Below are 12711 nucleotides of genomic sequence, written 5' to 3'. Positions count from 1 at the left end.
GTGCCCTCTCATAGCCTGCTGTGAGCTGCGATGCCTTGGCTGAGACAACCTTGTTTTCTGGCAAACCCTTTCCAACCCACTTTATAAGAAACACCACAGTGCATTCTTGGAGTGGAATATTCCCATATTATTGATTCCCGTATTATTGGCTGAAAATAAGGAGGGCTATGGGGTTTATCCTCAGTTCACCATAATGTTGTTGGCCGGAGTAACAGAATCTTTGCCAAAACAAAGGACCAACAAAAAATTCTAGCACTTTTTAAACCTGATGAACTATGTAAGCATAAGCCTAGCTCCCTGAAGCATGCAGACATCCTTGGAAGTCTGTTCCTCTGGATCTCTTGGCTGACAGGAAGGAGGCACTACGCTGGGGTTGTGGTTGCCAAGTTAACTTGAGCCTAGACCAGGTTCCTGAGTCAGTCCCTCAACAGGTTATAACTGAGGACAAGGTCATGTCCTCATCCATGAGGACCCAATGTAAGACAAGAATATGATTCTCCCCCATCACTGTTTTTCCATTTTAGGCAGATTCTGTACAAAATGCCTGGCATACCCCACCAAAGCAGGAAGTAATCGTCAACATGTTTTAATTTATAGATACTAATGCTTAGCCTTCTTATTCAGTACTTTCCAGCATCAAAATTTCACCATGGCACATTCCAGCAAAGATTAGTGAGTTCACATGGACATCAAGAGCTTACCACCCTGTTAGGCATTACAAGAAAAAAACAAAAACAAAAACTCAGCTCAAAAGTTGACTTGCAAACTTGGATGGGCTATATTATCCTATCTAAAATTGAGAGGAAAGTATCCCTAATTACTCAATACTGATTTAAAACGTATGTCACTTACAGGATTAGTTCCATAATTTGCAATCCCTAGTGCAGAATGAAAATGTGGAGCCCATGGTTCAAAGTAAAGCATTAAACCAAGCATGGCGCTCTTCTGAGCACTGGGCCCCATTCGCTGAACTTGGCTTCCCAAAACATTTTAAAAATACATTTCTAAAACCATTTCACGACTCCTTCTCTATGACTTGTAAGCTTTTCTCCTATTAGAGTAAGTAAAGAACAGCAGTATCCTTCTTAAGACATTTTCTATTTCACCCTCTTAAACTGCTCAACTCTCCAGCAGAGGATCTGGAACTAATTTACTCATTTAATCAAGGGGAAGAGCGGTTTTCCTTAAAGGAACAGTCCGTTCAGCTTCACTGCACGGCCCTCTGCCCAGAGCCTCCTCAACTTGCCAAAACGACCATTGAAGTGGAAGGACAGGAAGGATTTTTGGATCCTGTTTTATGACCCCCACAAAACGACGAGAAAAAAAAAAAAAACGGCTAGCTCACACTTAAAACTTAAAGCTCAAACAATTGGTGGGGGGTGGCACTGCTGGTTGGGAAGTCAACGAGGGACAGAGGCTTCGATTACTCACTGGGAAAGACACCCCAGTTCTGCAGCCTTGCCCTGGGAAATTGTGCCACAGCCACATCAGGTGTGGACAGCTGTGCTGTTTCCCATGAATTCCAACCAGATGATAGCTCCCTCCGGAAAAAGTGAGCAGTTCTTAGGAAGATACTGCTATGCACCAAGAGGGGAAAGAAAAAACTTGTCTGTTGGTGTTTCTTTTTTGTTGTCTTTTTTTTCCTCCTATTCAGGTAGAACGAACAGTACTGCTGTGGGTGGATGAAGTAGGGTTCAAACACAAAGGGTTTAAAAGACACACATTGCCTCTTTTAAAGTTTGGTCTAAATTATGAGGCAGTCATGAGGCCAGTGTGGAATATCAGAGCCATGAGGGGTAAGGGTGTGCATACTGGAGCCAGTGCCCTTGAGTCCCAGCTCACCACTTACTATGACCAGGCAAATTACTTCATTTCTATACCTCAGTCTCATTATCTGTAAAATGGGATAACAACCCCACCCCTACCCCACCATTGGGTAGAGGTCGCTGTGGGGATTAAATGAGTTAATTCATGTAAGGTGCTTAGAACAGTACTTGGCACCAAGTAAATCATCCTTTGACATTACTTGACTGGGGTGATAGGGAAAATCATAAAATTCTAAAGAAAACAAGCAACTTGGTACCTGCCAGTTTGCTTTCTCTGATCCTTTCTTACTCTCATTTGGTATGCTTCTAGGAAAAATATACCCAGAGATACATCTTTTTCCTAAATGGTTCCAGAATCTGAATGGGACTCCGTAGCCTAGGAGATTATTTCACGAACGGTTGCTTTTACAGATCAGATGCCTACACCCAACACAGGGCTGACCCGGACATTTAAAGGTAAAGACCATTCTCCCCAGTAGTTTTAAATCTCTCATTGAGAAATCTAGTACAGCAATCTTTCCCTTTCTAATTTACATGTTCCCCTAAAATCAACTCACATTTTCATGTGTTCATTTGCTACCTTACAATCCCATCTCTGGGCACCCAGTGCCTACATTCCCAACCAAGTTTCTTAAAACCAATCAACCAAACCACCTCGGGGTTCTCATTACAAGTCACTTCCACATCCTAGAAAAGAGTCTCGTCTTGATACCTTAATCTTGTCCTATTGCTGAAGCAACACTTCTTTATTGAGCCTGCTGAGGCTTAAGGAGCCCTCAGCTCCAGTAACAAAGCACAGAACTGTGTATTACTTACAGATTCACCTCGCTGAGGAGCTAACTCTGGGCTCAACAGTTTCAATACAGTGGCTGTGAATGAAGATGGTTTTTTTCTCCTTGTGTGGCTCTCACATTCCAGGGGAAAACATGACCTGGTTTTCAGAAACTAAATGTCCCCTTGATCTGACAAAGCCACTCCCCATCTGTAGAGTTCCCTGACTTCACAAGCTCATCCTCTGGCTTGCTTGAAACATTTTTTAATAATTAAGACCTTGGTTTTTAGGATGGTTTTACATTTAGAGAAAAATGGAGCAGGAAGTACAGAGCTCCCATATCCCCCCCCCGCCCGCAATGTGCAGTTTCCCCTATTAACATTGTGCATTAGTGTGGTGCATTTGTTATCCCCGATCAATATTGATACATTATTAACTAATGCCCATAGTCTGCAGTAGGGCTCTCTTGGTGTTGGACAGTTCTATAGACTGACAAACACATAATGGCCTATTACAGTATCGTACAGAATAATTTCACTGCCCTAAAAATCCCGTGTTCCACCCATGCATCCTTCTCCTCCTTCCTCCCGAACCACTGGCAAGCACTGATCTTTTTACTGTCTCTAGAGTGTAACCTTTTCCAGAATGTCACAGTTAGAATGATTCTGTATGTAGCCTTTATCAGACTAGCTGCTTTCACAGAGCAACATGCTTTTAAGTTTTCTGCATGTCTTTCTGTGGTACGATATGCTTAGAACATTTTAAAATCAGTCTTCACAGGTGAGGCTAATGGTCATTGAAATTTGAGAACCACTGCTTATTTTGAGACAGGTTTTGTTATGTGGCCAACACTGGTCTCAAACTCCTGGGCTCAGGTGATCCTCCCATCTCAGCCTCCAGAGTATCTGAGATTACAGGTACAAGCCACTGTGCCCGATGAGAATGGTTTTAGAGTTTTGTTTCTAATACTGTTTGCTTCTATTTTTATTTTTTGAAGCAGAGTCTCTCTCTCTCTCACCCAGGCTGGAATGCAGTGGCACAATCCCGGCTCACTGCAACCTCCGCCTCCTGGGTTCAAGCAATTCTCCTGTTTCAGCCTCCTGAGTAGCTGGGACTACAGGCACAAGCCACCACACCTGGCTAATTTTTGTGTGTGTATATATTTATATATTTTTTATTTTCTTTTGTAGAGACAGGGTTTCGCCATGTTGGCCAGGCTGGTCTTGAATGCCTGACCTCAGGTGATCCACCCACCTCAGTCTCCCAAAGTGCTGGGATCACAGGCATAAGCCACCATGCCCGGTCTTCAATTGAGATGTAATTCATATACCATACAATTCATCCATTTAAAGTACATAATTAAACAATTTAGTATATTCAGTGTTATACAACCATCACCACAATCAATTTCAAAACATTTTCATCACCCCCAAAATTAACCCTGTACCCTGTAGCTATTAACTCCCTATTCCCTCATTATCTCTTAGCCCTGGGCAACCACAATATGCTTTCTATGTATATGGATTTGCCTATTTTGGATATTTTATATAAATGTAACCATTTAGTGTGCTGTCCTTTGTCACTGGCTACCTTCACTTAAAGTTTTCAGAGTTCATCCATGTTGTTGCACATATCCGTACTTCATTCCTTTTTATGGTTGAATAATATTCCAGTATATGAATATATTTTTTGGTATCCATTCATCAACTGATGGACATGTGTGTTGCTTCTACCTTTTGGCTATTATGAATAATGCCACTATGAATATACACAAATCAGTTTTTATAGGGACCTACGTTATTTCTTTTGGGTATATAGGGAGGAGTAGAATTGCTCCATTAAATGGCAACATCGTGTTTCACTTTGAGAAACTGCTATTTTCTGTTTTTCACAGTAGCCACGTCATTTTATAATCACATCAGCAACGTATGAGGGTTCCGAGTTTTCCACGTTCTAGCCAACACTTATTACCCGTTTTTTGATTATACTCAACCACATGAGGTAAAGTAGTATCTCATTGTGGTTTTGATTTGCATTTCCCTGATGACTAATGATGCTGAGCATCTTCACACATGCCCATTGGGTGGGTATCTGTATATCTTTCTGGAGAAAGGTCATTGCAGATCCTTTGCCCATCTTTTAGTTAGCTTGTTTCTGAGTTGTAAGAATGCTTCATATACTCTAGAACAAGTCTTATTAAATACATGATTTACAATACTGTCTTCCCATTCTATGGGTTGTGTTTTCACTTTCTTAATAATGTCCTTTGAAGCACAATTTTTTTTTTTTTTTGAGACGGAGTCTCGCTCTGTCTCCCAGGCTAGAGTGCAGTGGTGCGATCTCCACTCACTGCAAGCTCCGCCTCCCAGGTTCACGCCATTCTGCTGCCTCAGCCTCCAGAGTAGCTGGGACTACAGACACCCACCACCATGCCCAGCTAATTTTTTGTATTTTTAGTAGAGACGAGGTTTCACTGTGTTAGCTGGGATGGTCCCCATCTCCTGACCTTGTGATCCGCCCACCTCGGCCTCCCAAAGTGCTGGGATTACAGGCGTGAGCCACCAAACCTGGCCTGAAGCAGAAACTTTTAAAATGTTGATGACACCCAGTTTATTTTGCTGTTGCTTGTGCTTTTAGTGTCGTACCTAACAAACCATTACCAAATTCAAAGTCACAAAAATTTACCCCCAATGTTTTTTCTAAAAGTTTTAGCTCTTACACTTAGGTCTGTTGGTCCATTTTGAGTTGATTTTTGGATATGCTGTGAGGTAAAGGGTTCAACTTCATTCTTTTGTATGTGGTCACTCAGTGGTCCCAGCACCATAGTTAACAGTTTAAAAGACTATTCTTTCTCCATTGAATTGTTATGGCACTGTTGTTGAAAAAGCAATCGACTTTTAATGTGAATGTCTATTTCTGGGTTCCCACTTCTATTCCCTTGATCTGTACGTGTATTCTTATACCAGGACCACATTGTCTTGATTACTCTACACTTCGAGTTTGAGAAATATGAGTCTGACTTTATGCTTCTTTTCCAAGATTGTTTTGGCTATTCTGGGTTCTTTAAATTTCCATATAAATTCTAGAATCAGCTTGCCAATTTCTGCAAAGAGCCAGCTGAGATTCTCATAGGGTTTATATTGAATTAATAAATCAATTCAGGAAGTATTCACATCTTAACCATATTAAGTCTTCCAATCCATGAATATGGAACGGTCTTCCCATTTATCTGGGTCTTAACTTTTTTCCAAAAAATGTTTTGTGGGATGCAATGTACAAGTACTGCACTTCTTTTTAAAAATTTATCTCTTTTTGAAACAATTTCTTAATCTTCGGTTTGCTTATTGCTACTATAAATGCAATTAATTTGGTGTACTGATCTTGCATATCCTGTAACATTGCTGAACTTGTTCTTTAGTTCTAATAGTTTTTTAGTGAATTCCTGAGATTTTCTACATAAAATGTCATCTGAAACTAATTTTACTTTGTCCTTTCCAATTTAGATGGCTTTTATTTCGTGTTCTTGCCTAATCACCCTGGCTAGAACTTCAAGTACTGAATTGAATAAAAATGGCAAGAGCAGACATCCCTCTCTTGTTCCTAAGCTTCAGGGAAAAGCATCCAGTCTTTCACCATTAACTATAATGTTCTGGGGATCGTGGAGGGGGAGGTTAGACATCAAGTTCCATGATGTTTTGTTTTTCCAGGTACTAGCTCTTTGCCCCACCTTGGTTTTGGATGAAAATTCTCCTCATCTGTTTTAGCTAAAATGTCACTTTTGTGGTGATATCTCTCCTCAATCTTCAAACTAGACTCATAGTTCCCTGCACTTATCACACTTGTAACAAATACTTGTCAGCATTGCTCTCCCTAATTCCAGTCCACCTTGTTCACAGGTATATTCCTGACTGGCACACACAGTTGGGTATTGCTCTAAACCAGCCTCACATACCATGCTCTATTTCCTGACTTTGGCAGGGACACTGTTCCCTGCCCTAAAACTCTTTTCTGCCTGTTTCCAACTCAAGGGCAAGGATCTGTTCTATTCATCCTTATACCTAGCACCTAACACAGCCTGGCACTAGGTAACCCTTAGTAACCTCTGTGAATCATTTTAACTCTACTTAAAAGGATGTCATTTTTACCCAACAACAAAAAAAGGAAACCTTACCTTCAACCGGGCCAATCTGATTGGTCACAGCAAATCTAAGCACTCTTTCTTCATCATTATACAAGGCAAAGACCCGGTCCACACTCAGCTGCTGGGTGGTAGGGAAGGCCGGGCGTCTGGGGGCGTGCCTGCACACCTGGTAAGTGATGTTCTGGTGGATGCGGTAGGACCATGTTTGGTTGATTGCACCAAAAGTCAGAGAGTAGTCTCTGGAACTTGTAGAGGTCACAGCTGCAATAAACACATTGGTAGTTTTTTAAAAAATATTAAATAAAGAGATTTTCATGTAGGGTGGATTTTTCTGCAGAGGTTTTCATCTAATTCTTGGAGTGTGTTCCCTTGGGAACTTCCTGAGTTTATATGAAAAAATTTGCAAGGAAATCCCAAAAACCTGAGTGGATGCAAAGCCACAGTGCTGAGGGGGAGAAGGCACTACAGTTGTCCGTGTTATTATATGCAAATAAGTGTTACTGAGTGCCAGTCATGCCAAGGGTGCTCTATACATACTGCCTCGTTTCTTCCTCACAACAGCCTGGTGAGATGGGCACTGAATTGTGTGATCAGAGGCTCACAGAGGTTAAGTAGCCTAAGATGCAACGCTGCTTCATGGTAGAACTGAAAATGAAACTCACACTGGTTTAACTCTACACCCTAAATTTTAAACCAATCCATCCTCTACATTGCACAGAAGTGACGACTTCCAACACCTCGCACTTCAGTAAATCTGAAGGATTCCAGAGAAAGAACAGGGTTGTCTCTCACAATCTGAGTCTAGGAGTCAAGCCCAGGTCAGTGATCTGGACACTGACCATTTTGTTCACAGCCCAGGTCGCTGCTTCCCATTGTCTTCCCTACATCTCCTGCCAGGCTGCCAGCTCTCAGCATAGGAGCAGCAGGGGTTAGAGGAAAGGCACAACTCAGTCCAGATTGCTGTGCTGCACAACAGCAACTGTGATAGAGGCCGCATCCTGTATGCAGGTAGTATTTTCACAGAACACATCACGCTTCACACACATTATTGACCATGTAACATAGAAAAAACATTTTTAGTTCCATGCTAAAGATGAGAAAATACATTCTCAGATATTAAGAGGCCTTTCCCTACAGATATTAAATGGCAAATCCAGGATATGTTATCTTTTGACTCCAAATCTAGCATTAGTTTTATAATAAAATACAGCATCTCTGTGTTTTTGGTTTTGTTTTTGAGATGGAGTCTCGCTCTGTCACCCAGGCTGGAGTACAGTGGTATAAGCTCGGCTTATTGCAACCTCAACTTCCTGGGTTCAGGCAATTCTCCTGACCCAGCCTCCCAAGTAGCTGGGATCACAGGAGCATGCCACCACACCCGGCTAATTTTGTATTTTTAGTAGAGACAGGTTTCGCCATGTTGGCCAGGCTGGTCTCAAACTCCTGACCTCAGGTGATCAACCTGCCTCAGCCTCCCAAAGTGCTGGGATTACAGGCGTGAGCCACTGCACCGGGCCTCTGATTTTTAAAGCAACCTGAACTCATCAGCTGAAACAAGCTGAGACAAATTCCAATAATCAATATTTTTCCATGTTGCAGAAAGTAGGATGGTTAAAAACTGTATATAATTATACCATCCCTACCCACCCCATGGACAATGTTGCTATTGATTTTATTATTTGAAAGTACTAGGTAGGGATATAGATATTGTGTATAGCAGCCAGCATTCTGCTCACTTACACATTTTCTTATAACAATAAGAGTAATAACATAGAGCTCATTTTATGTTCCATGCACTGTTCTAGGACATGGCATATAAGTCATTTAAGCCTTGTATCTATCTTGTAAGATGGGCATAATCCCCATTTTACAGATGTGAAGACTGGGTTATACATACTGGAGTCTGAGTAGTGGTACAGCTCCTTGTAGGGAGAGATGTGGGCTGTGAAATTTGCTGGGATGTAAGGCACCTGGCCTTGAATGTTGGTCTTAATGCTCAGATAGTTCTCTGGGTCAAGTCCCTCAGCAGTTTGAGTGATATGAACCCTCTCCTCTCCCGGGTAGAATGTAACTTCCATGTCATGGGTAAAGGCAGCACCTGGAGATGAAAAACATTCAGCATAGGGATGAAAAGAGGTCGTGCTTAAACAGTTACCAATACATACCGCCCCCTCCCAATTTCTACTGCTGTTGGAGATCGTGCCTAAGGAGATTATCTGATACTGAGAGTAAACACTGTCAGCTGTTGATTCCATAAGTTCCCAAACTTTTCCATTGAAGAATATGGTTTCATCCTGCCTTACCTCACCCAGCTTCTCTTTAAACAAGCTTGTATTCTGTGAGAAATACTCTTGGGAACGCCCTTGACTTTTCTCTAAGGTTGCTAGACTTAGCAAAAAACATATAAGCCTAACAACAACAACAAAAAAAACCACCCAAGACATTCAGGGTTTTTTGTTTGAATTTCAGATAAGTATGTCTCATGCAATTATACTAGAAAATTGTTTATCTGAAATAGAAATTTAACAAGGTGTGCCCTATTTTATCTACTTTTGACACAAGGGCTTTATTCAAATTTTGATTAAAGGCAAGAACCTATGAACAGCCACTGAGCTCTGCAGTTAAAGATGGGGGAAGAACTTCTCACAAAACTATTTTTCATGCAATAAAGATAAAACCACTAGGAAACAAGTTTTCAAGTGGGAAGGTGAGAATCCAAAAAATATCTTCTAAATCCTTGTTGTCAATGGGTGGCCTTTCCAGCAGCACTGGTACCTCCTAGGAGCTTGGTAGAAAAGCAAAATCACAGACCCCTTACCCCAGGCCTGCTGAACCATAATTCACATTTTGACAAGACCTCCAGGTGATGTGTGCAGGTGCAAGTCTGGGGCGCACCCCCCTATACTATTATAGGTTGCAGAGCTGGGAGAAGGGCACCCCTTCAACCATGAAGTGAAATCATCCCCAGGTGCCCCAAGTACCATTTGACAGATCTGTGCATAATTTTAAAAGCCTGACAAATATGCTTCAATGAATTGGAGTAAGAGGACACAAATGTTCTGAATGGAATCATCCTGTTTCTCAGAACAGCTGGGAGAACATTTAGAAGAAATCACTGCCTTTCAAAAATCAGTGATGTGAGGTCAAACCATTCCCAGCAACCTCTGGCCAGAGAACTACACACATGTGGCTCTAGAACGTTAAACAAGTGATTCGTCTTTCACTGTGTAAAGGCCTAAAGACATTGCCCCAAGGAGCACCACTGCCAAAGCAACACTGACTACCGACTTTCTCAGAGACCCTACTCACCTGCGAGGCTGAAGCCATTCTCAGAGCCAGGTTTTTCTAAAGCAAAGAGCCAGCCAAACAGGCCTCCAATTGGTGTGAGCGGGAGGAGGGCCTGGGCTGCTGGCTGTGGGATGTGGCTGATGGCTGTGTAGGCTCTGCCGTCATTGCCCACGACATACGCATGCAGGTCCACGTCAGTGAAGTGCACAGGTGTATGGCCCACGCGGAGGTGGCCACTCACTTTCCCATTCACTCGGTGAGGTGCCCCTAAAAGACAGCAAATCCAGTTAAGCTTGGGCATCATCCTGGCTAGAGATAAGTGTACACAGGTATAATTATTCCATTGACAACTTCCAAAACTCACTCTTTAGCAAGTCTCTTTAATGATTTCCTAACCAACCAATTATCCATATATGAAACAGTCCTGCCTCCAGTCTGTTTTCTCCCCTCCTCCTTCTCTCCACTACAACTTTGGCTCTAATGAGCTGGTAGAAGGAAGCATTTCTGGATAATCCTCAAATTGAGAATCAGCCCAAACCAGTTCATTCCTCTAACATTTATTGAGCACCTCCAAGTTGATAGCACTCTGATTTAAGTAGTGGAGATGTTTGGTCCATAAAGCAGAGCTCACAGTGGTAGCTGGAAACAGGTAAGCAGCAGGAATAGACACACAGGAGTTCCCAGTCCCAGTAATTACCTTCAGGCAGACAGTGCTTCCCATTTCCATAAAACTTGGATTGGCAATGGCAGCAGAAGCCAGTGGCATAGTCCGTGCAGAAGGCATGCCGGGAGCATTGTCTGTGGTTGTGTTCACAGGTTTCCTTGTTGGCAGCATTATATGTGAAGACTGAAAAATAAAACAAACTTGCCTTAAAAGGACTAAATGATTCCAGTGTCATTGCTGCATCAGGGACACAGCATCCACTCCACAGAAGCAGTTTACATCATAACAAACAGTTTTTGATGTTTAAGAGACTGGGGTAACATTCAACCCAAGGGAATTAACCTGCTTTGTCTGCTGGCAAGAAGAATTGCTTACTGCTCCCAGCTGGGTCTCATTGCCGAGTTGGTGAACGAAGATGAGGTTGCACCCGTGGGTTTGAGCGCAGTAAATGAAAGCGAACCAGTAAGTACGCGTTAGGTTAAACTTCATGAAACCACTATTTTTGTGGGTCAAAAAGGGCTAAATATCAGCACTTTTATATGGTTCAACCTAAAGACATCCTGAGAGGAGGACATAATAGAGAAGCTAACAAATGTCTTATGTCTAACCATCCTTCTTTCAGGTAACACTGAACTTAATAGCTGGTCTCACTACCAAGATTGTTTTGAGGGAAGGGTCTTAAAAAACACATGCACCTACCTCAAAGAAAGGGCATGAGGAGAAGGGGACGGAGGAGGGCAAAGCAACAGGGATTCAAGCTATTAAAATGCCCTATGCCCTCGGCAGGGTTTAACTATGATAGGTATGGTACAAGCATGATTTCCATGCAATAGCAGACAGCTTGGGCCCCACTCGCAGATCTTCCAGAAATTACGGAGGACCAAGATAAGCTCAGTGCTCCAGCAGCTGTTGCTTCCATCTCCTACTTATTCTACCCATTAAAAGAAGAGGGCCATCTGTGCTGCAAAGAAATGGGGAAACTGGAACAAACGCCATGGTTCATAAAGGAAATGGCCAAGAGGGTAGGGTGTGGCGGGGGTTGTGGATGGACAGGGGGGTGCTTTCTCGAGGACACTGGGGAATATGCCAATCCCAAGCATAGCCACCAGGAGGCCTAGTGGCTGCACACACCTCTGCCTCCGCATCTCCAGGAGGTGGAGTTGGCTGGAGACTCCAGGAGCATGCTGTTTAAGCAGGGATGGCATGGAATTCTAGCTTGAGACACTGATGCTAGTGTGAAGGAGGACACCCTACTCTTAGGGAAAACCAAGTGGTAGTTGTGTTTCAGGTCTATCTGGAAAGGAGACAGAAGTGGAAGGAAGAAATCCAAAGATCAATCTTTACCCAGTATTCCCAGGGAGAACAGAAAGCAAAGGAACTAACGAGACATAGCATCATATAGGTAACAATGTCACCAGGATCAAGACTTCCATCAGCAAATTAAAATGTAACAAAGTTAACACTTAAATAGCGCTTAACATATACAGGCTTTACGTTTATTAACTCTTAATTTACACAACAACCCTAGGTAGCAGGGACTCTGTTGTTGTTGAGACAGGGTTTTGCTCTGTCAGCCAGGCTGGAGAGCAGTGGTGCAATCTCGGCTCACTGCAACCTCGACTTCCCAGGCTCAAGCGATCATCCTACCTCAGCTTTTTGAGTAGCTGCAGCCACAAGCGTGCACCACACCTGCCTACTTTGTTTTTCAGTAGGTGTGGGTTGGTTGGGGGGAGGGGTCTCCCTGCATTGCCCAGGCTGGTCTCCGTCTCGAACTCCTGGGCTCAAGTGATCTTCCCACCTAGGCCTCCCAAAGTGTTGGGATTACAGGTGTGAGCCACCACTCTGGTCAGGGACAATTTTTTAACCTGTTTGCAGTTAAAGCTGAGGCACAGTGGACTAAAGTGCCTGAAGTCACAAAGGCAGTGCGTAGCAAAGGTGGGATCTGAACCTAGGACATCTAGCTCGAGAATCTTAACTGCTGCTCTCCACCACCCCTTCACTGGGAGCCAAGTACGGAGAT

The 12711-nt window shown here is 42.9% G+C and overlaps 1 protein-coding gene across 4 annotated transcripts in view; it reads right to left on the bottom strand.

The window, feature by feature from the left end:
* LOC105481822 (nidogen 2) overlaps nucleotides 1-12711 on the bottom strand; it is a 63760-nt gene that overhangs the window by 27453 nt on the left and 23596 nt on the right. For all 4 annotated transcript variants that reach the window (XM_011741571.3, XM_011741573.3, XM_011741574.3 and 1 more), the window contains 4 exons: nucleotides 10725-10874; nucleotides 10049-10294; nucleotides 8637-8837; nucleotides 6770-7000 (listed from right to left, as the gene is read on the bottom strand). In XM_011741571.3, coding sequence (XP_011739873.2) covers nucleotides 6770-7000; nucleotides 8637-8837; nucleotides 10049-10294; nucleotides 10725-10874 — 828 coding nt within the window. The remainder of the gene's footprint in view (nucleotides 1-6769; nucleotides 7001-8636; nucleotides 8838-10048; nucleotides 10295-10724; nucleotides 10875-12711) is intronic.

The sequence above is a fragment of the Macaca nemestrina genome, chromosome 7 (genome assembly GCF_043159975.1).
Source record: "Macaca nemestrina isolate mMacNem1 chromosome 7, mMacNem.hap1, whole genome shotgun sequence".
Classification (NCBI taxonomy): Eukaryota; Metazoa; Chordata; class Mammalia; order Primates; family Cercopithecidae; genus Macaca; species Macaca nemestrina.
Note: the sequence above shows the minus strand (reverse complement) of the source record. Positions and strands in the feature narration are given on the sequence as shown.